The 26,738-nt window shown below is 38.0% G+C and overlaps 1 protein-coding gene across 6 annotated transcripts in view; it reads right to left on the bottom strand.

Moving 5' to 3' along the window:
- Window positions 1–9,740, bottom strand: part of KHDRBS3 (KH RNA binding domain containing, signal transduction associated 3) — a 205,970-nt gene extending 196,230 nt beyond the window's left edge. For 3 of the 6 annotated variants that reach the window (XR_010916904.1, XM_067531676.1, XM_067531704.1), the window contains exons 1-3: window positions 7,365–7,474; window positions 6,950–7,083; window positions 6,055–6,163 (exon numbers count right to left, since the gene is read on the bottom strand). Coding sequence is in view for 4 of the 6 variants with exons in the window: in XM_067531676.1 (XP_067387777.1) it covers window positions 6,055–6,157 (103 nt within the window). In the remaining 2 variants the exon portion in view is untranslated. Of the gene's footprint in view, window positions 1–6,054; window positions 6,164–6,949; window positions 7,084–7,183; window positions 7,207–7,364; window positions 7,475–9,625 lie in introns of those variants that run through there. The other 3 variants (XM_067531684.1, XM_067531691.1, XM_067531730.1) reach the window with 3 other exon arrangements.
- Between the last annotated feature and the right edge of the window lie 16,998 nt (window positions 9,741–26,738).

Genomic DNA, 26,738 nt, shown 5'->3' with positions numbered 1-26,738 from the left:
AAGAAGAAAATAAAAAGGAGGGTAAGAACAATGTAAGATGAATTAGGAAAACTGGTAATTTGGAGTTGGGAAGTGTGGTTGTGAGACGAGAAAGAAAAGTCAAGAGTTTCTTATATAAAATTAAAAAGTAAGTAATCGTTACCACAAATAGGTAACTTGTAACCTGGGTTCTCTATGTCCTAATGACCTAATTTCAGCTTTTAATTTTAGATTCAGATCTTAATTAGGAACCAACACTCATTTCCTATGTCCTAGCCATATCACCAAACATGACAGCATTTATCTACATCTATTACATTGTATTAAAATGTCAGAAGATAAGAAACAGAGAAAAGTAATAATCATATTGAACTGTAAAAAATGAATGTTAAAACCAAAATATCTGTTTTCCTGCTAGAAGGATTTCAATCAAGTGAAGTTTAAGTTTGTGTATTTTCCATGAAAACAGCAAACAGAACTATTTAACAAAATATTACTCAGCTTTTAAAGTTTTTTGTTTTTTTCTTGTGCCAATCAGAAGTATATTTTTAAGATAGATCTTTTTAAGATTATTTCCAGTGAATTCATAATTTTTTGTAAGCACTGTAGCCTGAAGTGCTGGATGTGAAGAAGCACTTTACCCCATATATGGGTTAACAGAGGGAAGTACTGCTACAGAGAGAGTTTTATTTGTGTAAGCTTTTTACCCAAAATTCCTCCAGTGGTACTTTGGGAGCAACCAAAACTTTACACGACCTCAGATTTGGTTGGCACAGCCTCCCCTCCCCCCGCCCTGCAGTCCCTAGTGGCATCCTTTTGGAGAGGACTGTCCAGGGCTGTGTCCCATCTTTCCCCATTGAGGTGCAGGGGACTGAGTCTCTCCATGCCTGACAATAATGTGGGGTGTATGATGGAGAAGCCAAGAAATCCAGGGCAGCAGAGAGGTGACGGGATGAGCTAGGGTCAGGACCTAGAGCACCAGAGCTGAGATGGGGCCTGGGCAAGACTCTGGCTGGAGCCTATCAGGGATCCCTGTGCGGGGCTGACAAGTAACATAGAAGTAGGTTCCCCTCTTCAGGGCAACTGCCATGGTTGGAGACAACCTTTCAAACAAGTGGTAAAAGTCCAGAACAGTAAGCAATTCTTCTGACTCCATTTCCCATGCAAAGACAATGCCAACTAGTTTTGGAAAACATGGGGTAATTCAAAATTCAAACAGAAAATGCTATGATAAAGCTGAATAGAAAGAATTAACTGTTTAATGTCATACTAAAAACCTGCAGTTAGAGATTTCTGGCTGTTTTCCTCTAGTTACCAATTAATGTAACAATGGCATAGACCATCCTGCTATTCCATCAAAATCGTCTCAGATGGTTTGCAGCAATCATGATACTATGTGCAAGAAGGGGTTAGTGGGTTACAGATTGTTGTAAATAGCCATAACAATCTGTAACCCACTACCCCCTCTTTTTTGTCCTATGGCCACAGAGGTTTAACAGGTCACTCTACCTTGACTGATCCCTTAGAATATGTGCTAACTTCTTATGCTAAACCATCCGTTCCACCTAGCTTTTAGTTGTGACCCTCTGAGTACCTTTCCCAGACCTGAAGAAGAGCTCTGTGTAGCTCTAAAAACTTGTCTCACTAACAGAAGTTGGTACAATAAAAGATATTACCTCACCCACCTTGTCTCCCTAATATCCTGTGTCTGACATAGCTACAACTACTCTACAATCAGCATATTTTAAGTCACTTTCAAAGCCAAATGCTGCTTCTTAATATGTTTGTGCAGTCATTGTTCAGCCCCAGACTAACAACTGAAACAAAGTTTGATAAAATGATTATGACACTTCTAACATTCGTCTGATTGTCCTCCACTCCCATTGTTTCTCTTTCTCCCTTTCCCACCACTCTGCATATTTTCTGTCTTTTTAAATTATAAACTCTTCAAGACAGGATTTTTTTTCTTACAGATCTATATAGTGCTTAATAGATTCTAGCTGATATAGCTATGCAAGTAAAACCCCCACTGTGGCTACAACTATGCCAACAGAAGAGTGGTTCTGTCGGCATAGCTAATATTATTTGGGGAGGTGGTGTTACTATGCCAACAGAAAAACTCCTGCTGTTGGCATATGCTGCATCTGCAGTGTGAGGCTCTACCAGTTTATCTATACCACCAAAGCATTTGTAATGTAGACATGGCCTGATCCTGGCATCCCTAATGGTACAGACATCAGGCTATAATGCATCCTCTGGGGCAAACGGTAGTAGTTCATGTTGAGGTATGCCTCTCTGGATGGGGAAGTAGAGGATAGGTACTGTTGGTTGCCTTAATCTAAAACCAAGGCAATGAAAATTGAAGTATGTTAGATATAGATAAAGCTCAACCAACAAAACACAGGGTTTTCATGCATGAACTGTATGAATACTCACCGAAAGACATGACATGCCAAACTGACAGATAGTGAATAACTCCCAGTTCTATAGTTTCTTCCCAGATATCAATAAAGTTTTAGAAAGCTCTTCAGAATACTAAAATATATGAAGTTAGAGATGGACAAGTTTATGCAATTAAAAATAATACATTATTTCCCATTTTCTCAGGAATTTAACATTAATTTCCCTTCTTGAGATTTACAGTTTGCAAAATATAATTAATGTTGCTGCTACTGCTTAAACATTATTTCAGACAAACTTCTATCCACATGGAGGAGATTAGTTTAGTGGATAGGGCATGGGACTGGGAATCAGGAGACCTGGCTTCTGTTCCTGGTTCTGCCGCTGAGAAGCTGCTATGCCACCTTGGACATTCAACTCTATGCTTCTGTTCCCCTTCAAATCTTTATCTTTTCTATTTACAGCCTAATCTGTTTCGGGCAGGGACTGTCTCCCACTATGTGTTTGTACAGCACTAGCATCTTGGGGCCCCAATTTTGGCTGAGGCCAGTAGGCATTACTGTAACACATAATAGTGTCTGCTTTTAAGTTAATCTGGTCCTCACGCCAGTTATAATGTTTTGACTTAACACGTTAATGCACAAATATATGGAATGTTGGAATAAACAATTGCAACATTTATTAAGAGACACAATATAGGGATATATAGATAAGAGCAAATGCTTCACTGACATTGTACCACATTTAATGGGTTAATGGGTTTTGATACTGTCCAAAATACATAGAATACAGGCATAACCTCATATATATGTTGACATGATTGTGGGAATGTTGGTCTGTCTTCACTCCAAATCCTGGAAATATTGATACATGTGAAAAAGTCCCGTTACATGCAATATTGAAAGTAATGTGAATGTAATCTGCTCAAGATTTAAAGAGTAATACTTTTTTCTTTTGTAATAGTGCATAAAGGATATTATACATATAATGATTAAATGAAAAGAAACCTTTTTTGATACATATCTATTTAATATTCCTAGAAAATTGCTCTACACACACTGCTGCTAAGATTCTATATAGAACCTTGTCAACTGTAATATATTTTAAAATAAAAGTTTAACAAAGCAAATGCAAAAAATTGTGGTAACAGAATGACAAAGTTGTGCAATTAAAGATTGCAATAGATCAGGAACTGGAAGAGTTAAGGTCCCAATCCTGAAACTAGATGCACATAGGTGCATTCCTGCATTAATTTAAATGTGGCACCTTGTGGACAAATTATTTTGGGCAAATTCTATAGCCGGTGTTATGCAGGAGATTGGATTAAATGACCACAATGGTCCCTTCTGGCCTTGGAATTTGCAAGATCAGGGCCTAAGTTTGCAACAGCAATTTCACCCATCCACATGGAGTATTTTTATTCCTGTTTATCTCATCAGAATGTGTAATTTACTACATTATTAATGTTAAATTGTGTATCTTAATATATATGAAATGCAATATGGTCTAGTTAACATTGCTGCCGGAAACTTTCCTGTTGCTCCTGACTTTCTGATTTTAACTCTGCAACTTATCATTGCATTGACCTTTTAAAAATAATTAATCGTACTGCTCTTTAGTGGAGCAGTTGAATTGTGCCTACATATTGATAAAATTAAACACAGAAGACCACATGTGAGAATTGTTCCCACTATCAAAAGACTGCTTTAAGAAACATTCTGGTGCTTGTCTTAATGAAATTACAAGATACTATAATCATGGTTGAGTGCTCAGATTCTCGCCACACAAAAAATATTTCAATGGAGAATAAATCAAGTGTCTGTTGTCCTAGTTGTAGTTTTATTAAGTCAGTGACCATTTCTGAGCTTATTTTCAACCAACTGAGTATAAGCCAGTGACGAGTTAAGAAAAGTATTAGTGTCACAAGAAATATAAGTTATTGAAATAAGATATTGAGTTTTACTGAAACACTTCCAAGCAATATTTTTTGAGCAACAAGTACCAGGGAAGCTATGCTTGACAGTGAAATATTAATAATTCTGCCTAATCAGATCCTATGTAAATAAGCTTCCTTAAAAATTGTAAAATAATTGGCTAATAGCAATAAGAATGGGGATTTAAGGTATCTTAAAAAAAAAAAAAAAAACTGACTAGCCAATTGTCAGATAATTAGAACATAATACTTCCCCAAGAAATAACTGTAGTTTTCTTAAAGAAGCTATTAAGTCTGATAGAATTTCAAATGGTTTACCTCTTATGAAGTTCAAGCAGAAGTGCAATGCTTGAAATAGTGAAAATAAGTGAGCCTTTTAAATTAGCTTGAGACACTAAGGATATCTTTATAGCATTAGCAGTTAGTAATTGATGCATTCATCCTGATTCCCAGCTTTGCTGCTGCAGCAAGTCCCAAAAATTAGCATATCAATCCCAAGAACAAATGGGTCCCTGGTTGCAAGTTTCTCTGCTTCTTATTTTTTCATTCATCATTACTGTGACGTTTGTCTGGTATTTTGCCACATATATTTTGTTATCATGATAATACACATTTAAAATTCTCCTAGAAAAACAAGTATAAAATAAAAGTTGAATGTGTAGCCATATCACTGATTATACTGTAAAACTAATAAAAATGCTATAAATGACACCTCTCATTTGGCTCTTTTAATATTATTTTCATATTCTTATTTTACTTCTTTAGACCCTGCATTATGATTGCAGGAATAACAATTTTATAGTCTCTTTTCTCTTAAACTGTATGAGAGAGATTTCCACAGCAGCTTATGAAACAATTCTCAAAACACATAAATACATTTCTGCTTTATTTTTACTCTATATAAATAGCAAACATAATTTTTATAGTAGTAACAGACATCTAAGATCTAAGAATAAATGTGATAAATTGTGAAACAAATGTGTTGATTTCAAATTTTGCAGTATCTAATTATTGCAACACTAAAACCATGCTGTTTTTTATACAGTGACAAATAAGAACATGAAAGTTTTTGTATCAGAAGATATTTATAAGGCTATAGTGGTCAACTGTAGCTTTATAAATGGATGCTTAAGCAGAAGGCATAACTCACTTTATGCAGAAATACACCACAAAGTAAAATGTCCTCTTGACCACATTTCTTTGCCCAAATCCTACAAATCCATGTCAGCAGACTCTGGCACCCAAAAAGAGACCCAGTAACACAGGGAGAGGTCTGCATGGAGCTCACTGCAGGATAGAGACCTAGCACAATTTGTTCTTACCCTAAAGCATGAGGATTGATAATTCTTGTAATTTTTTTATTCTAGCTGTTTTAATTATAGAGGCCATTCTTAATAATGTAGTGTCTGATCCTTAATAATATTTATCTATCCCCAGAGGAATGGTAAGGATTAGGTAAGGTTTGTAAAGTGCTTTGAACACGTAAGGCTCTTTATAAGTGCTAATTTTTTTTGTTTTAAATTGAGCCCAATAATTGTATGCCTCAACTTTTCCTCCATTAATTAAGCACAAATTCATTTACAACAGGGTAAGGTATAACTCTTTTTAAAGTTAATTTAATGCTCAGCAAAGATGCTTGCCTGCCATCACTAAATTGAAGTCCTATTTATCCAGAGAACAAACACACCACAGGCAGAAAAAGTACACGGTTGTTTCATGCTGATCCATCAATATACTTCAACCTTGAAGTGGAACCACCATCAGTAGGGGTGACCTCTCTTCTATCTTCACATCCATTGAATTGTTGCACTCAGATTGCCCACAAGAATGCCAGTCATTTGCCATGCACACCTGTCCCATTGGAAAAGGGTACGAGAACACCAGGGCTATTAGGATAAGCACTTTTTTTTAATCTATAGAACTAAAAAAATAGATACATTTGTTTCCTATGCAACACTAGGTGTCCATAAGGTCACAGGAATTTTTACTCACTGCTGATTTCCATATCAGTCACAGACTGAAATATGCTCTGTATGGGCAGATCCCTACACCACAGAGAGCCCCATTGGCTTTATTGGAATGGCATACAGGCACAGAGGGTTTATCCACAATGTTGTTTGTAGGATAAGGATGCTAGAAATGAAACGTCATTCCCACAGCCAACATCCCTGAATTCTCCACTGATTTCTAGGATTACATGATCTGCTCCATCCATTCCCCTGTATAAAATTAAAGCTTTGGTCTAAACCTGCTAGAGAATTATTGGTAAAAATACAGGATGACAATACACCTTAATTTTATATCACTCGGAGAAAGTACTGCAGGAGCCTTTCAATAGTGTGATTTTACATATACTACTCAACACAACTACTGCACAAACGTGTTAATAGTGTAATTTTACATGCACTATACAGCACAATTCTAAGGCATAATTATGAGATACATGAACGACTGAGCTTCATCCATGAACTTTCTCTTTCTTTTTGGTTCTGAATCAGAACCTTAATGGTACTTGAACACAATCTGCAATTTCATTTCTTTTAACATTTTGTGTTACTTTTAACCTATGAGAATCAAAGTATGTATGTATGTGAAACTTTCACACTTGATTAAATTATACCAAAGCTAGCGTCTTACCTGTATATGTTAGCAAAATGGTGTTGCTCTGCTTCTCCCTACCTGCTGTTTGTTTATCTGTTTGTCTTGAGAATGCAAGGTCCTTGGAGTGGGGATAGTGTTCCTTCTATGTTTGGAAAGAGCCTGCACAGGCACTACAAAAATAAACAATAATAAATGATACAAAAGGAGTAGCCATCCACAAACTATATTTTAACTGATACTAGCTGACAAAAGGATAGGAAAAATGTTTACAGAGAAGGCAAGTGCATACACTCCATTTGCAGGTTGCATTCTTGAAAGGGTATTTCTTTTATTCTTCAAGGTCACCGAGAGAGAGAGAGTCACCTGAAGAAAGGTGACAAGTTATAGTAGCCAATGGACAGACCTTTATGCCCCCAGTATAGGTAGAGGTAAACAAGAGTCATATGCAGACCTGTTAGGGCTCCTCAATGGTTGTGAATGGTCCCTCTTCCATTATTTCTTGCTAGTCAGCAAAGTCCTCATTTTCCTTTTGTACTTTCTCCTTTCTTAGACAAAGGGAAGTCATCAGCTCTGGTTCCCTTTCTATGTTAAACAATTTCTATTTAAGTGGAACAAACACCTGGGGATGGGGGAGACTCACAGGGGGATGTTCTAGCATGGTGACTAGCGTTTAGCCAAAGAAGCCAAACTAAGGGGAAGGGGGTGGTTCCACCTAAAATTATAGGAGAATTGTTGACATCTGCTAAAAGCCTCCTCTCCATGTTTCACTTATCACTGCAAGAAGAGCCCCATTCACCTCCAAAACACAAGAGAATTTGTTCCACAAGCAGGGGTGGGTGTTAAGAGATAGCTTTCTAGAAACAGCTTCTAAGAGTTTTGTGCCAGAATGAGATATGGGGGAAGTTTTTTTTACACTGAAATCCGTAAAGGTGTTTTCTGTCTGGATGAGAAAAATATCAGTTCAAACTAAACTGGAAAACCCAAAAAAAGCATGATATTTTATGGAGTTTTGGAATTTAAAAAAAAAATTATTTTGGCCATATGCAGTGTTAAAATCAGGGATGCCAGCATGGAATATCATTTTAAGGGCAGGAAGGCCAAGTTGTAATATTAAAACTCTCTGCTCCCAGTTTTCCACAACTTAGTGCTGCCTTCTGATTAGTGAGCTGTAGAAATAGCTTGAGTCACATATAAGAATGCAAAACAGGAAACTCTAAAAATACTTCTCACATTCACTTAAAATTGACTAAATCTTTTTTGGAAAAAACTTTCAGGCCTTGACTTTGTAATATAGTACCTTTTGCCCATAGCAAATTTTTTCAGTTGAGTTTTATAAGCAACTGATACTCTGGTATTGTAATATAAACACTGAAACAGCCTCAGTTATGACAATGATAATAGCATCACTATCACCCAATTAAATTGGTTTCAGCCTATGCAATTGGTAGTTATCTGATTTTTTATTTAAGAGCTACTGTAACAATGTTGTTGCAGACTAATGATCTTCTACTTCTGGGTAAATGTCAAGGTCAAATGAAGGTATTTGTGGAAAAAGTTACCATAAAAGTTATAGGCTTCTGGAGAAAGTTGAGTCAGGTGAATGCTCTGAGATGAGCATTGTTACCTTCTTTATAATTAAGACTAAATCTTAAAGCCAAATCTATCCACTATCGACGGCCCTGATCTTGCAAGCTGGTTTGTCCATATGAAACAGCATACAAGATGTAGCCCCATGGCACTTTCTTTCTAGGATTATTTTGTTGACAAAAGAAAAAAAGTGATGTTCTTTTGCTGGAAGGAAAATAATCTCTCAACCTTTTAAGTTATCATTAGTAACAACATGATGCGTTTATACAGTGCCTTACCCAAGGATACAAAATCACTTTAAAAATGTGAAGTTTCACAGTAACCCTGTGAGATATAGGAAAAGAGATGGACTAAATTGAGCGCTAATTTAGTATTTAACTAACCTGTTTACAAACCAGCGACTTTTCATTTTAACTTGTACAGGGCCCTAAACTGTTTTTTGTTTGTTTTACATTTCCAGATGACTCTGCGTGACCTGCTTTCATCCAGAAGCTAAAGTGATGATAGTGTAACAGCCCACTCTGGAGTTATTTCTAGACTAGTTCAAACCAAGAAAAAACACACTAGTCTAGTGAGATTTCTAGCCTGATTTTTAGTCAAAAGTTCAAAATAGATCTGAAATTTCAGATACTAACCCACAACCCATAGTATACATTTTAAAACATAGACAAACAATTAAAAATAGCAGTACAGTTACATATGCATGGACACAATAGGGAATACTAATGGGGATAGAAGGAAAGATAGGGAAGAAAAATGATTTTAGGGAAATAGTGGCTCATATTAATAAGCTTCTTTGTTTTCTCAGACTTTTTTCCAGGCCCTGAAATTGTAGCTCCTTCACTCTATTTTAGGATTTCTAATAACACCTATCATTTAATTATCTAAACATTTCCCAGGCTTTTGAGGTCTATATGAGAGGTCCTTAGTGAACTTCACAAAGTCTTCTGCCTTTCTTCCTAGTTAAAAGAAGCTATTGTTGGAGTACATAAATGCATATAAAGGCATCTGTGTCACTGTGGTAGAGACTAGGTAGGTTATCTACAAACAGAGCACCACCTTAACAATTTCTTTTTATTTACCTGCTAATGCATAACCATGAGTTGGGACACAGTTATACAGTACCTGTTTGTGTTGTAATTGGTCTATTCAAGCCTAGAATCCAGTTCTCCCAGAAGGTTAAGGAAAAGAGTAAATCAGACAAACCAGAAGAAATCACTTGCAATTAAAAGCTACTATATGGGACTTAATGATAATCAATTGGAAATGCCTCTATTTAACACTGAGGTTTTGTGAGGCAGATTGGGAAATGTAGTTCTTCATCTGGGTGGCTACTTTGGAAGATTGACCCTTTTGCAGTAACATGGGAAATGGGGAGGAATCTGTTATAAGAGTCCCTTATAAAAAAGGACCTCTTACTAGCAAAAGAGAGAATGTATTAGCAAGAATGAGTTAGACTGATGAAATAATGCCTGTTAGCATTACATATGGCTCTGTTCAGGGTTTACAAGTTTTTCATGGAGGGGTAGATAGGCTAGCTGTTTATTTTTATGAGTATAGTACAAAGGGCTTTTTTAACACTATTTGTTCTAATAAGGTGCTGTTTGAGGAGCACAGAACAAATCATCTGTCCCAGCTTGTCAGGATACAGTTTTCTAACAGTGGTTGAATGAGCGAATGGTGCAGCACTATAGCAACATCCTGACAAAGAGATGATGTGGTCACTATTTATACCATGGCTCAATGTTTATCAGTACAGCTTAGCTGGTAGCTCTCTGATCTCTGCAAAAAAGAAGCTTCACGTTACCTTCATCAGAAACATGCATGTTGACATTGCAGTCACTCCTAGTAGTGCACTATACTGTTCGAGGAGCCTTTACCTCATCTTGTTTCTGCACAGGTAAAAGTGGATGATCCTATAGCTCTTCCAGAAAAAGGAGGCTGATTGTCCCAGTGAAATGTTCTCACCTATTAAAGGGATCTATTGGTGCTGGGCAGATACTATAAAACAAAGTCAGTGAATGTCCATTAGAATCATTTAGTGAATTCATTTTGACTTTGTTGTCACCCCTTTTGTATTTGCTTTATATGACTATCCTTGTTACAGGCTGAAATATTCACAGTCAGCACATTTTATGTGATTTTGGAGGATATTTGGAGGAAAGTTAAGTTTGAAATTGTAAATGGGAATATATACTAAAACATAATTTCAGTCAGTGGAAGGAAACATGCTGTGTGACTTGTATCTAAGCAAAATTAACCAGCATAGTTTGTTATATCTCAAATATTCAATGAACAAATAACAAGATTTTAATTATACCTGATCTAGGTACAAGGGGGGGGGGGGAGTTATAATTGCTGTTCAACCAGAACTTGGATTTTTAAACTTCTGGGTTTAAAATCTGATTGCTAATATTGTAGTAATGCTGCTCTCTGTGAGCTGATGCTGACTGCAGAATGAGTGATTCACTCTCTTACAAAGTAACTGTGCTATTGCAGCTAACTGGAGGGGAATTCTTTGGCATTACCTGAGTATGTAAAGTTGCTATATGAAAAGGCACATTGCTCTGTGAGAGAAACATTTATTGGAACATAGTGTTGCCATAGTGTGAATGTAGTCCTCTTAGAAAATAAATGTCTTGGCTTCACCTCCATGTTTAGTTTTGAGACATACCTCGTGTTTTCCTTGTTATTAATCTAGCAGCAGACAGAACTATCTAGTGACAACATTCTGTTCCATTGACATTATCTCCTAATGAAAAATATCTTTATGTTCGGTTATTTCTATCACAAAATGTCCACTCTTTAGGGCTAGTGTTTGTAGAAATGTTAAAATAAGAATATATTCACAAATGTTCATTACTCTGAGGTTCTACATTAATAGTTCTTCAGACAATTTAGTGATCTCCAGAGCTATTTAATGGAATTGTATTGCATTGGTAACTTCCTCAGAGTGTGGGGAAACAAGTTTTCAAATAGTCACTTGAAAAGAAATTTCCACCAATGGAACTGTCAATTGCTATCATCCCCATCCTGCAATGATTTACACAGGTGCATGATATGAGACAGGTGGAGTCCCAATATGATGGCCTCTACTCATCTAATTTATAATGGATTAAAAAAGATAGTGTTCTATAAATGTTAGCCTAAATTAGCTCTCCATCCAATACCACTTCTTGATTGCTATAGTTCAGTGTGGGGAGTTCTTTTATCCACTCATTAAGACTTTTTTTTGTTTGTTTGTTTTGTTTTTGTGGCAAATCAAGCTTCTTCACCTGTCCTTTGTGGCACTGAATTGACAAAACTAGAGTCAAATATGACTCTATCAACTGTGGCAACACTAGGCTCAAATATATCCATGGTTCATATCTGGCCATCAGAATATTTGATGTAGTCCACTACTGACACATAGCTTTTTTTTTTTTTTTTTTTTTCATTGTGTAAAGTAGGAAAGGGTATAGGGGAAAAGAACAAGCTCATATATTCCCCAAGCCCGGGTCTCTTGGGTAGTAGAGCACATTGTGGAAGTGACAGACTATGATGAGGAAGCAGGGGAACAATTGTAATGATATATCAAAGTCTCAATGCTGAGCAGACTGTATTTAAGAGGCATGTGTTTATTTTCTTTGAATAAAATAATTTCTTCAATCCATATCAGTGTTACTAAAAATATCGGGCCTGATTTTATGGCCTTTACTCACTCAGTGTCCTCCCATTCCTATTATTTTTTTAAAAAATAGTATAATATAGTATAAGAGTAGGTCCCAATCCTGAAATTGGATCTAGTTGGGAAGACTCTTGTGGCCATGCAGAGTTCATTGAGGAATGAGGGGGCGATATTTTTTTACAACAAAGCAGCCTACATCCAAAGTAAGTTGCTTAGTTTAGAGAAAAGAGTTGTCGTAACACTTACGCTCTCAAATTGTTTTCTAAGAAGTTACTATTGGAAAATCATGGTGTGCTCATTCCAAAAACCTGGAACTAATACTAATAAAAGCCTTAGCAATTATATAGTACTAGGATGTAAAGTACTTTACAAATAGCAATTTTTTGCAACACCCTCTGAGTCTAAGCTAATACTGTTAGACCCATTTTACAGATGAGTAATTGAGGCACAAAAAGTGATACAGTGAGTCCCTATCTTCCCACTAGACAACACTCCTTTTTTTTTGGAAACAAAGTATAAGTAAAATGGTGGGGTTTAGATATATATTTGTATTAAAAAATGAACCTTGCAGGAAGTCCCCTGAGCCTAGTTATTATTACAGAATGTATGCTTGTTTTCCAGTTTGCAAGTTGTGAACTATGTCTGTATTATAATTTCTTTTATTTGAAGGGGTATATGTGTGTATGTGTGATAGAGAGATAGAAACAACACACAGCAGTACCCTAAGTATTGTTTTAAACCAAATAAAACCCCCAGAAATTTTTTCCCCATTTATCAGTTCCTTCTGCAAAATAAAACATTTTAAAACACACTAGAAATAAAATCTTACACATCAGTGTATTATGTTTCATGAATATCTACTGGCCAGTGGAATATTAGTGCTTTTGTAGTGTTTAAAGTTGTTTTTTAAAAAAACCACAATTATATTTCTATATTGTACTGTGATAAAGAGGATGGTAATCAATTATTCTTCATGTCCACTGAAGATAGGACAAGAAGAAATGGGTTTAATCTGCATCAAGGGAGATTTAGATTAGATATTAGGGAAATCTTTCTAATTATAATCTCTAGACTAGTCTTCCAAGGGAGGTTGTGAAATCCCCATAATTAGAGATTTATAACAACAAGCTGGACAAACACCTGTTAGGGATGGTCTAAGTTTACTTAGAAGAGGGAGCAGCATTGAGGTTCCCCACTACCTAGTCAGTAAGAAGTCATAAGAGCTGAAATCACTACCAGCTAGGCTAAGTGGTAGAACCGCAGAATACAGCATTGCAGAGGTGGCAATGAGTGGCAAGCAGCTGTGGCAGAGGTGGCTGCAAGGGGCCAGTGGTGGCAGAGGTAACAATGGTGGTGAGCCAGCTGCAGAGGCATTACTTGATGCCCCCTCCTCTTCCCATTTGCAGGGGTGGGAGGTGAACCTGCCTGAATGCACCTCTGAACTCTGGGTCTTTGCTGACCAGCACTAACAAGAGTGAGTGGGGTACAGCAGCAGCAGAGGGGAATGGCCTGTGAAGGGGCCACTCGTTCGTTGGACTTTCACACCGCAAGGTGGGAAACTGAGGCAAAGGACGTTGCCCAATGCACTGGTTACATGTGTTTGAATCATGGGAGTGGCGTTTTCCCAAATTAATGCTGGTTTCCCTTTCCCTTTTTAAAAAGTTTTCTTCTGTTATACACAGACTCCGTGATTCTGAGTGGGGAAGTATTGCCTCTTAAGGGACCTAGGGGTGGTGTATAATTTTCCCAGATTACCGTGTGGTGGCTTGAGCCAGTTCTGTTTTGTACTGTTAAGAGGAACCCCTAGATATTGACCTCTGCCTTTGTCGCTGCCCACTTCACTTGGCAGAATGGTCTGAATGCAGACTGTCATGTAAGTAACAGAGGAAAAGGAAAAGTCTTGTTGGCAAAGCCAATTTAAGGAGCAAAATGTTCATGTGACCACACGGGTTAATAGAGATTTGAAGGCATCGTTTGAAACAAAGCTTATGCTTCTTTTTTAGTGAAGAACATGTAAAAATGGCAAAATGCATCAGCTCTTTCTGTGTTTTACTAAATTCACAATGGCTGGGTAAAACTTTGCAGAAAAATATAAAATTTCATTGAGTAAATGGGAGCCTGCTCTTAGTGAAGCACTGCGACTGAGGGTCACAATTCTTTTGAGTGAAGGCTTCAAAATTATAGAAGTTAGGGATGGAAAAAACCTATTAGATCGTCTAGTCCTGCCCGTGAAGGACTATTACTATGCTACAAAACTGAATCTAACTCTGTGTGTCTGCTACAAATTACCCTTATTTTGTAGATGACTTAGAATAGTAATGACATGTTGTATAATAAAGGCATGTTCTATTATCGAGACAATGCATTTTGGACTTCTGACTTTGATCTTTAAAAAATTCACCGCAGACACCTCTTTGTCACTTAATAGAAGCCAGTAATCAATGGGGAAGATGGGTAAAGCCTTGAAACCATAAGAAAGCAGAAATTTAAATGGTTAGATCATCCAAAAGAGGAATCACATTAAATTACCTAACTCAGTTTCTTCTTTCCACAGCAGTTTGTACTCTTAGAAGAATCACTCTATAGAAATGCTATAATTTCTCTCTTACAAAGGAGTCCTTTTCTGAGCACGTAAAGTGCCAGTTTGTTCAGTATGACCTCTGCTTTCATTATATCAAGGTTGTATCTGATTAGGATATAAGACAGATGAAGGAGATGCTGTACCAAAAAAAAAAAGAAGAAGAAGAAATTTTAGTCTTGGGTCACTTGCAAAAGTGGTTCATCACTTTTATTGGAAATGTTTTCAATACCATTCAAGGTAGGTTCAAATACATCAGCCTCTAAAGATCGGTATGTGATATATTTTCTGCACTTTGATGTGCTTATTTGGAAGTTGACCTGCATAGAGTACTACTACGCTCTGCTTTTCCGTGTTCTGAGGACACGCAGGAGAAAGAGAAGGGGGCTCTGACAGCCCTACTTTTAAAGTGACAATACTGCCTCCCAGTGGCTTCCTGAGTCATTCATTACTGGCTTATTGAAATTCAAAACTGACTGAACAGAATCTCTGTCATTTCTTCCTTATTCCTTAAATAAATGCAAACATCTTTTCAGCCTTGTTATCTGATTTATATAATAATAAAGTAATACAGTTTTAAAAGTTATTTAAGTGAACTGGCCAGTAAACTGACAAACCATAGGAAAAATAATAAGCATTTTTATGCATTAATTTTGGTATGTTTTTTTTAAATCCTAGAACTTTCTCACAGAAATCCTTGCTACATGTTTTTTTTTCTGCCTGCTGAGCTGGCAACATTTTAGGAGAGCACAGAGGTATGTTTTTAAACAGTCAAAAGTGAGCACAAAGTAGATTCTCTTTCCAATATGCAGTGCAAAATGTGTCTGCTTTTTTGCAGAATGCAAATACTACCTGGTGATCAGTTAGGTTCAGGTAGGGCATCAGCACCCTTCTACTAATCAATTATGTGCTATCAGTGTCTGTCTGTATTCTTTAAGGCTATGTAAGAACACCTGCATTCATTTGGGCAATAGGCACAAGGGCTAGATTTTTAAGCAATTGGTTCTTACAAATTAGACCAAATTTTCAAAACAGCTCAGATCTCATGTAGGCACCAAAGTAAAAGCCAGATTGTCAAAAGTGTTTGGCACCCAGAAATTCCCTTTGGGACCTTCATGGGCAGATTTTCAAAGAGCATGTAATGTTCTGAACACTTTTAAAAATTGGACTCTGCTTTCAGGGGTCAAGCTCTTTAAAATCTGTCATTAGAAGTGCACGTGTGCAAGCCTGTGTTATCTGTGTCTATGAATATACATATGGCACAACATGTATGGAGCTAAAACTGTTAAGAGTTTGTACATGGAATCACAGAGGCTAGCATACAGTGATATCCTGCAGTCTAAAACTTACTCAGGGTGTTTCAAGTGGACCTCCCAGACACTTGACTGAGAGAGCCTAGGGGAGAACAGGAGCTGCACCTGGGACAACTTGGCAAGAATGTCTCATTGAGACACGCACAGCAATCTTTCCAAAAGAATCGATCATAATATCAAGAACAGGAAGAAAAATTTAAATTTGTAGTAATAATTGTAAATAATTTCTCACAATAATAATAATGTTCTTAAGATTTCATTTTAAAATACATTGCTTTAAGTTATTTTGTCAAGGTACTGACATTATTACACGTGTAGTTGTCACACAGCTGTAATTTATAAAATTGTGTATAAAAAAAAAAAAAAGCCAAAAATTACTGAGAGCTTAAAAACTGGATGGTAACAGACTGCAAATCCAGGTGATGGATGAACCTGATGATATCCTATGCTCTCAGCCATGCTTGTGGTTATTTCCATCACTTCATACTGACTCAGCAGAAATTCGAAGCGTCAGGATGGTGTTGGGTTTGTTTTGTGTGCTGGTCATGTTGGGCTTGGAAAGTTGTGTTGATTTGTGCGGGTGGCAAATGAGGGGTATGTACTGCCGTGAGGGGCTGGGTGTGTTTGGGGTCATGATGTGTGCTGGCTGTTTTGTTGTGTGGCTGGTTTTGAAGAATGGTGGCAGTTAGGCCAAGAAATGCACCTTCTATGCAGTCTGCCTCATGCAACCAATGAAATTGTTGAATGCAAATTAGCTGTAGAGTAAGGATAGTGACGAATAAGTTACCTCTGATATCACAACGATTTAGGACTCTTGGCATGGCATAAATACATGCCTTCCTTTAGCTTTAGACCTCATGGATATAATTCATAAAGGCAAAATGGCTGAGAACTTAAAAATTGGACAGTATCAGACTATGAATCCGAGTGATGATTCAACTTGGTGACATTTTGAACAAAAAAGAGATGTCAACCATATTTGTATCTGTTTTCATCACTCCACACTGACTCAACAGACATTCTAGGCATCAAATTGATTCACATAGTGACAATCCTGGAATCGTATTATATATAGATAGGCAGATGTGCTTCTGCTTTATTAATTGACACAGCTTTGTCAAAATCTGGTGGAGACAGAAACTTACTCCTTTGCCACCTATTTTACTTCAATGACTTGTGAACTTCAAAGCCTCATTGTGATCAATTAAATGTCAACATTATTGCATAAGTAATTTATCTTTTCCATTTAAAATAAATAAATAAAAACAGGATTTGCATAAACTATTAATTTGATTTTTATGTTGCTCACTCAAAATCTCTCTTGAGAAATGCAAAAGTTTCTATTGAAGCCAATGTCTGTCTTTTCTCTTGATTACTTTTGTAACAAGATTTGGCCTAATTTTTTCTTACCGCAACGTTAAACTGCCCACGTTATCCAGGTCCTATAAACCCTAGGACCTGTAAGCATTTTGTCTTCCATTTTCAAAAGTAGCTAGTGATTTCTGAGTGCCCAATTTGAGGCATATAAAAGGGTTATCATTGTCAAGGTTGGTGGCATTTTCCGAAAATCAGGTCTGTCAGGTGTCTCAAGTTGGGGACCAAAAACTGAGTTACCCATAATCAGTAGTGACTTCTGAAAATTTAGGCCTTCGATGATATATTAAGAAATAGCTAAAGATTTACAATATCATGAAAAACAGGAAAATAGTTTGATACATATATGCAACAAAGATGAGTTAATGTTGTTATAGGAAAATTAGTTTTTTGTTGCTCCTGGCATTGTGATTTTTACCTTTAATCTTTATGCTGCATTAACATATTTGCATGTAATACCTATATTTATTAATTACATATAAAGGTAAATAAATACCACAAACACAGGAATGCACTCAATGGGCTGGATTTTCCACTGCCTTGTGCACACATTTACTTCTGTGCAAAGTGAGTGCAAAGCTGGGTGTAAAATATGCATGTCAGAATTCTCCTTTCCTTCAAACCTGCATTAGCCTTTCACACTCCCTTTGCACAAAGGGACATGAGTACACAGTGTGTGAGGCAGTTGAGAATCAGGCTATGTGTCTTCAGCTTATTAGGAACACAAGACTTAATAAAAAGATAAGTTGTCATGTTGACTGGTCTCTCTTTGCCCATCAACAGCCCACTCACTCACTGTTTCCTAACCCTAGATTTCATGTCCTAGCATTTCTTTTGTTTGTCAGCTGCCTTATACAGAAAGCTCCCTTACATTACTCAGATACGTAGGGAGAGGACAAGTGATCCCTTTTATGTAACCACTTCTTTTTTCTTGCCCTGTAGATCATCTCTCACACATTTAATTCACTAGTCCCCTGCAGATAAGTACATATTTCCTAACAAGACAGCTCTCTTTGGTAAGTGCTGAATTTTTGTACACTCCTGCTAACTTAGCTTGGGGGGGAAATGAGGGGGAATCAAAAGCCTTCAATTACAGACACATTGTGAAGGCTTAATATGTTACAGCACCTCCAGTGCTACTTGAAGGACAAAGCTGGCTTTGTGCTTTGCTGGCAGGCAACAGCTCACTCAAAGGAGGACACTGCACAGATGTAATTACCAAGTGCCACTTACAGATTTAGGAATTTATTCAGTGTCTCCTAATACTCCCGGACTCCATTCTATTAGCTAATAAAGGTAAGCCTGTAGATCAGAGCAAATGACCTCGGTGTGTTCAAAGCAATGGCAAGTATGGGAAGTCCATGTAAGATATGAATGTCTCCAGTCTGTGCTCCACAGCATCTGAATCCTGTTGTCAAGGGGGTTATAGAAGACTGCCTTATTCAGTTCCTGTCCTGAACAGTTGTATAGAATTGTCATGGTCTGTTGTTTATTTTGAGAAAAACAGCTATGTTACACTCCAGAGTTCAGTGCTAAAAACGTTTCACCATACAATGTCATGATGTGATGACTGTTCGTAATGGAGACTGTTACACCTCTTTGACCCAAGTGTTTAGCCAGAATTTGGACTCCTTCAGGTTGTTTCTGCTAGGAGAAGAAACTGATGACAGAGTCAGGTTTTCTGTGATGTGATCCTGTTTATTTACAAAGAATGCAAAGTCTTGTTTCCCTGAACGCACTAGGAATCAAATACAACCGTTTCTCTTTCTTCACAGTTCCAAGCCTTTTTCCACCTGATACTCTAATCAAAAGGCTTTCTCTTTGGGTGTTTTTACAGACTTCTGCAGCCAGAGCTCATTCCAGCTGTCTTCTTGGATTTCTGCTGCTTCTGAGTGCTTCTCTCACACGCCGACACACAGTTGTAAGCAAATGAATCCCCTGCCTCCGAGTGTGTTACCAGATCATAATAGAACCACTGAGGCTGCATGACCAACTCACATTCCAGCTTTGCACATACCTGTATTATGGTCAGAAGCCCCTATTGTTTCAGCCATGTGTTCCATAGATGAGCTTGTTACAGGGTGGACTGGGCCCATTTACATGGAGCTGGTCCAGCCCACCTGTGCCTCATTAATGGCTTTGCCATGGGGCCTGATGGAGGCAGCTGGTCTCTTAAAAAAAAAAGCCAGAAGGGAAGAAGAAATAGAGACAACGCTCTGCCACTGACTGCAGACCAACAGCAGTGAGCAGGAGGTTCTTCGACTGTAAGACAGGCTTGTTTGTGGCGTTCATTATAGAACCCTGAAGAGGGAACATAGAGACTGGGTGTTACAGACCCACTGCTGGTAGTGAGGGGGTGTTCAGACCCTATTACAGAGCTCAATTGCTTCTTCAATTTATCCTAAATGAAAGGCAGCTGTACTCCCACCAGCTTAAATGATGGTTAGCCCAACCCATAACAAGATGGTGTGTTGTCCAGGGGAGCTTCTCATTTGTAATTCAATTAAGGGTATTGGAATACTGTTTGTAAGAAAATACACATATAAAATCAAGCTATGTTGCCCTGAAGGGACACACTGTGAGTAACCAGGTACAACTTTAACGCTAAAGAATTCCCCTAGGGTTAGCAATTCCTAAACTGTAATTTGCAGACCTCTTTTGGTCTCTGGAAACTCACTGGAGGTCTGTAAAGAGCTGGCCATTGAAGTGTTTCCATCTGCTTCTTCATGTCTTTATGTCTTCATCTCAAATGAGAGCATGGAGCCCTGTAAAAACAGTTGGATAGAAGGAAGAGAAGCCAAACTAGCTGCCTTTGCTATGAACAGATACTACATGGGAACAAGAGAAGAGTTATTCTCAGAAACTGGAGCTGTCAGTCACTGCAGAGAAGGGAACAAGGCAGCCAGGCAGTATGTCCAGTGGAGCAGGGGAGAAGAGATCCAGGTGGATGGACAGTGTGTCCAGTGAGAAAGGAACAAAAGGGGATTGAAGCATGTGCAGGGAAGAGAAGGACCAGGCAACAGGGAAACGTGTATGACTGGAGGAGGAGAAAAGGATCAGGTGGCAGAGATATATGTTCAGAGGGGAAAGGGAAGAGGGATTATTTAGCTGAGGTTAGTCCTGCTCTGAGCAGGGGGTTGGACTAGATGACCTCCTGAGGTCCCTTCCAATTCTATGAATAGAAGAGATAGAGATAATGCAGTTAACAAAAAAAAAAAAAAAAAGGAGAAAATGGCTGTGCTTTTATTGCATTAAAGACAATTAAACATATACAAATATTTTTTGCAGTGTTTTCCATGTGAGCAATTGCTGTAGATGCCATAGGGTGTCCGAAATGTGGTGTGTATTCTGAAAAACTTTGTGAATCTCTTTACTATAGGATATAGAAGCTTCATTCACTTCTGAGCAGAATAAAAACACTCTGAAGCATCTTGATATTATAGTGGTGGGAGGGTGAATTGCAGAGTGCCACCAAAGTGGTGATTCTGACTGCTGTGTAGATGCTGCTGTCACAAATTAAAAGGTACCTAGTTCATGTTAGTCCCTGTAGGATTTTGCTTTCTAAGGCCCAGATTTTTAAAGGGACTTAGGTGTTGCTTGGCTGAGCAGAGCAACGTGTAATCCTTAGGCCACTCGCTGCATAATGAAATGTTGAGCCCTCAGAGAGGTGGTTCTACGCTGTCCAGTCTCCCTATAGAGTGCATGGGGATAGTTAAGCACCCAAGAAAGGGATTTTCAGAAGCTGGCTAACTTCAGGGAGCTACCTAACCTAGTCAGAACTGAAATGTCAAGAAGGGTGGGGAAAGGAGAGTTGCTTAGTCACCTAAGGATATGTCTACACGTCAACGTAAATCAAGGATTAGTAGCACTTGAGTTAACAGACTCTGGGTTTGGTAACCTAGGGCTTCAATGTCTACACTCATTTGTAACCCCAGGTTAGGAATTGCTGAACCCTGGGTCCCAGCCTGGGGTTCCAGTGTCTGTGCTGCATTATGTGGGCCCGAACCAGCCACCCATATCCCAGACTCCCTAGTGCCCTTCCAAAATGTGGTCACTGTAGCCCTTTGTTCATGGTGCAGTGCAGGGAAACTTGACTGCCCACCAAACTTGACTGTCCAGAGGATAAAGAAAGTCAGCCCATGGGAGCGTGGAATACTTTTGGCAGATCCCAGAGTATGAGTCCAGTGGGGCTGCATATATCTCGCAAAGCAATAGGGCGTGAACTGCAGGTCAGAGCTTGACTCAGGCTCTAACCCTCCATCCCCATAGGGCCCTGGGACCCTGGGTTAGCACGATTTGTGTGTAGACTTCCACTGCAGTTTAGGCATATCCTAAGCAGCTGGCTCCTGGCTGACAGGCCAGAGATGGGCACTTCTCACTCCTCAGGATCTTCAGCCATGAACCCACTCTGAGAGCTAGGCCAATAAGCTAGGTCAGCTGAGTGAAGCAACACCTAAATAGTTTTGAAAATCTGTGCCTTAGAGCCCAGTCCTTCATCCCCCGAGGCTCATAAATTCAACATATGTCTATGGGACTAGTTGCTTGAATATGTGATGCAAGATGAGCCCTTTCCATATGATCATTAGGAGAGCTACATTTGTGCTTACTGGTTGTAATGGGATGATTGAGCCAATTAGGAGAATGAAGTTAAATGTTTAAGGCCTGAAATAGGAGTTAAGGCAACAAATATTTTTCTTATCAAATATATAGATGCGACAAGTGGGTGGTAAAGCAAGAACAGTTGTGTACAGTGCGCAATTGGATGACTTTCCTAAGGAAAGTATAGAAGATATAGAACAAATCAGCAAAGAAAGTTGAGAAAGTGAGTGTGCTCAACCACCTTTCCCCAGCCTTGGAATTTCAAATGTTTTCACAATAGGTAAGTGATATATTGTGTGACTATCTTTGAGAAACTGTGGGGAAGCATTCAGTGATGTAGAGGATGTCATCAAAGCACCTATTTCATAGACAGTAAAATAAAACAGTAATTTAAGTTCCTTTATGATTTATAGATAAACAACTAGACCACATATTGGAATTGCTTCTAGGCAGGGACAACTCATTCAGTGATCTCTTAATAGTAATAACTTAGATATATAGAGTGCCTTTCATCCCCAAAGATCCTGAAACATTTTATTAACTCAACCAACCAGTGTGTATATAGAGAAAATGCTTGACTCATGGAAAATAATGCAGCTACTTCTGGGGCAAAAAGCAACAGTTGCTTAACAGGACTAACCAACTGTTTAGGACAGGAAGTGAAGAAAGAAACTGTAACAATTAAAATTGCAGGTGGAATTTAGTTAGGTAGAATATAATTAAATCTAACCACTGAAGTTTGAATGTGGCCAGTGTATAGCCTCTAATATACCTGCACTAGAGAAAAATGTCTTTTAAAAAAAAAGTCTCATTTGAAAACAGCACAGTGCTCTTCAATACTACGTGGGAATATTGTTTCAGTCCTGTCTTAGCCCCTTATACTGTAAGCTGTTTTGCATGGGTGGAACTGTGTCTCTGCATGGTGCCGTACTGCAGTGGCACTCTTCATACGTACAGAGCTCTCCCCATGTAGGACACCTTGAAGCATTGGGACTTTGACGAGAAGAATACACTACCACTTTTTACTGCACTTTGGGGTCATAGGAGGTTTCCTATCCAAAAACTGACCATGTTCATCCCTTCTTAGTGACATTTGATAGGATTGCTGAGGTTTCAGTTTCCTTGGAAATATTTAAGTGTGTGCACATATGGGTGAAGGAATATATGTTTTTATTTATATTAGAGAAGCACCTAAAATACGAGGTTCTGTACAAACTATAGGGAGATGCTGTCATGACCCTAAAGAATTCAGACTCTAAACAGACACAGGAATAGGATGGATGCACAAGAAAAACTATTTGATGTGCTGTTATGGCATTAACAAGTAGTGGACTTGACTGTGTTTATCTATCACTTCCTTCATGCTTTGCATGTGGTCAGCTGTTCCAACCTACTTACTCCCCCATATGATCTTCTCAGTTACAGTGAGTGCCCTTCCTGTTTTACATCATAGACTAGGGATTTAGTGTGGGAGATAAAAGTGCAAAACAATCAGCCAGTAAGAAGGTGTTTCTGTTTTTAAGAACATGGGGTCAAAATCTGATAAGATTTGCACTGTATTAAAATCAGTAGGATCTCTTGGAGTATAAATCAGGGCAGCATTTGGCCCATTGTGTATTTGTTTTAATACATTGTTTTTTTGTATTCATGCATATGAGAAGGCAATAGTAATGTTGAATTCCTTTCTCTGCCCTTTTTAGTCTACAGTGCTTCTGAAGGGGACACCTACAGGGAATCATTTATTTGCAGACAAGTGAAGAGAGGTTTATCGAGTAGTGAAAATATGGTCTTGTTTTGTTGCTGTCTTTTCCTTTTTTTAGAGTGAGAGTGAGATTAAGTTGTACAAGAAAAGCACTTTAATGGAACACAACTGTTTTATGAATAGAGTGCGAAGAGATCTCCATGCAGTATTTATATGCTGTCTCAATTACCACTACAAATAGTTTTGATGATTCAGCAGGTAAGAGTTTTAACAGGATCTTCAGTAATTCCTTTCTCCATTAAGTTCTCTGAAGGAGAACCCAGATCTACACTGTGGCCTGGTTTTATATTCCTTTTAGGTCACCCATTTCAGTGCAATAAGACAGAATGTAATCTGTTATAAACCAGAAATGTAGCAACATAAGTTTCCAGTACGTCTTCCCTTAGTATAAGATTCTTTGTGGTAAATGTGTCTGGCTTCCAGTCACATAGAAATGTGTTGGGGATGTGTGTGTAGAATATACACACCTCTCTCTCTCTCTGTCTCTCACACACACACACACACATACTAGAGAGAAGCGAATGTGTCTCTTCAAAATTTTCTTCACTTTACTATACAAAACCAAAGACATACATTTTTATTGTCTCCAAAGGCAAGAAGTCAGTGAGTTATGACAAGCGAAGAAACCGAGAGCAGAAACTGAGAAGAATTAGCACACAGCATTGTGTGAGAGATCTTACAAAGAAGGACTTTTTTTTCCCCCCTTTCCCAATGTCAGAATGCTTGTTGCCTTTTTAAAGTATCATCAAGGGAGTAGATACGAAGTGCCACTCGCACAGGAATACATGAAGAACTGCTGTTAAGAATATTGTGACAAGTTATATGAAGCACCAAGGGATATTCCAGACTTTATCAAGAGTGAGGCAATCATTTCCACAGTCATAAAAGTATCTTGGCAGGCAGACTGTAAATGTAATAAAAGGAAGGGGAGCAGGGGGTATGTTGTCTATGCTCATAAAAAGGGGGTGGTGATTGTGTAGTTACAGTCCTTCATAAAATCCTTCAAGTTGGATGGAGGGAAGGAAATTAGGTCAGAAGCCTGGTACAAAGCAACTGACATTATGTTAGCTAAAATAAAGGCAAATAGTAGGATTGAAAACAGCAAAACAATCTCATTATTCCAATACATAAGGGGCTTTTGCATGTCATTCTAGATCAAGAACGACAGACAGGATAGGGTAGAGGTTTAGGAAGAGAAGAGACCTGTGTCAGATTTCTTCTCTGGGAAGCTGTGATAGAAGAGGCAAGGCAATGTAATCAACTACTCTTCTCAATGGGATTTGTTAATTGCCCGTAAATTTTTTAATGTCTAATCCTTTGGGAACTTGGATGGTTACAAGTTTCCCTTTTGGCCTAAATGAATTTATTCAGAACCAATTAAGGAATGCAATGGATTATCAGCATGTTTACAATAACAACACTGTAGAATTACACAAGAAAGGTCTTTGCAACAATACACTTCCTTTTCATCTCTTCTGAGAAAATAACAGGTGGTTTTGAGAATGTAGTGCAGATAACTGATAGATCGTTGGAAAGTTCAGTATGGTTTTCTTTTTCATATGTATCACAGACAGCAACTGAGGCAGTCTTTGGCAGATGTTTTGTTGCTTGTATTGTGGTATCTTTCTGGCTATTTAAGACATCCAAAGCCACGGTAAAGAACCAGAGCTGAAAATATATGGCTTTGAACAAGAGGTTTGCTTCAGTTGTTTAGGCTTAGTGACTAATGAGAACTGTGATAGCTCTCTGGAGATTCATAAAAGACCATTAATGACTGGTTCATTTATAAGTGATAAACATCTCTCAAGATCAAAGTACTTCAAAAAGCACAATAAATAGGGAGAGCTTTGAACTTTGCTGAGATCTGGACAGTGGTGCAATATAATTGTCACCTAGTTAGTGTGACTTCTGAAAGGTTGGATTTATCAAGAAGGTAAGTTTTTTTTTTCATTGTGTTTTTTTCCCCAAAAAACATTTTATTTATTTTCTTCTTATGCTTTACATATCAGTCTAGCAATACAAGGGGGTACGTGTTTTTCAAATACCTGTAAATCTCTCCAGGACCCCATCAAATTCCAAGGCATGCACATAAATAATGTCTACAAATTCAGTTTACAAATTTTAATGAATAAGTAGCATTCCTATTTATTATACAATATATCTACTTTCAAATTTTAATCCTATCCATGCACTTTAATATAAATTGAAATCACATCAAATATTTACAGTAAATAAAAGCACAATTTGATATTTACAATAATTTTTCTTTAAATAGATAAATATAATAGTTACTTCAGTGGATACTTTTAGAAATTATTATTAGGAGAAGCAAACATGTTGTCCAATGTTTAGGGCACTGGTCTGGGAGTCAAGGCTAACAGGCTCTTTTCCCAAATCTGTTCCTGATTCATTGCGCAACCTTGGATTAGAAATTTAGGGCTGAATTTTTAGAACCGTGTGTGCAGCTGGTTATTTATGTAATCTCTCTGGTCCTCAGTTTCCACCTATAAAGTTGGTATAATTGACTTCACAAGAATAATTGATGTTTCTATAGTATCTTAAGACCCCTGAATAAAATCCTATATAAATGCAGTATCTTTATTTTATATATTTATTTATTGTTAAATTCCCTTACAGTATAAGAAGGCATATATTCCATGCAATTTTGACAAATAACATTATTTCTTGTTTGTGGCCCAGTCTTGCTCTCATTAAGTTCAATTGTGTCAGGGGGCCAGCCTACAGCAGAGCCAGTCCCCTGGCAATGAGCTGCTCCTCACAGAAGCTATCTGATTCACTGCACCACCTGACTGGTTGCAGGACTCAGCAGGCTGATATTTAAGCTCAGTAGCAAATCCATTCCCAGCCTGCAGCTCTGCTTGGTCCTCTCCATGCTGCTGCTCTCTCTAGGCTTGCCCCAGCCTGTACTCATTCCTCCTGTCCAG

Source organism: Emydura macquarii, unplaced genomic scaffold, assembly GCF_026122565.2.
Source record: "Emydura macquarii macquarii isolate MOO-44397 ecotype Brisbane River unplaced genomic scaffold, CSIRO-AGI_Emac_v2 contig_369, whole genome shotgun sequence".
NCBI lineage: Eukaryota > Metazoa > Chordata > Testudines > Chelidae > Emydura > Emydura macquarii.
The sequence above is the reverse complement of the archived record's forward strand: the minus strand, read 5'-3'. Positions and strand labels throughout refer to the sequence as shown.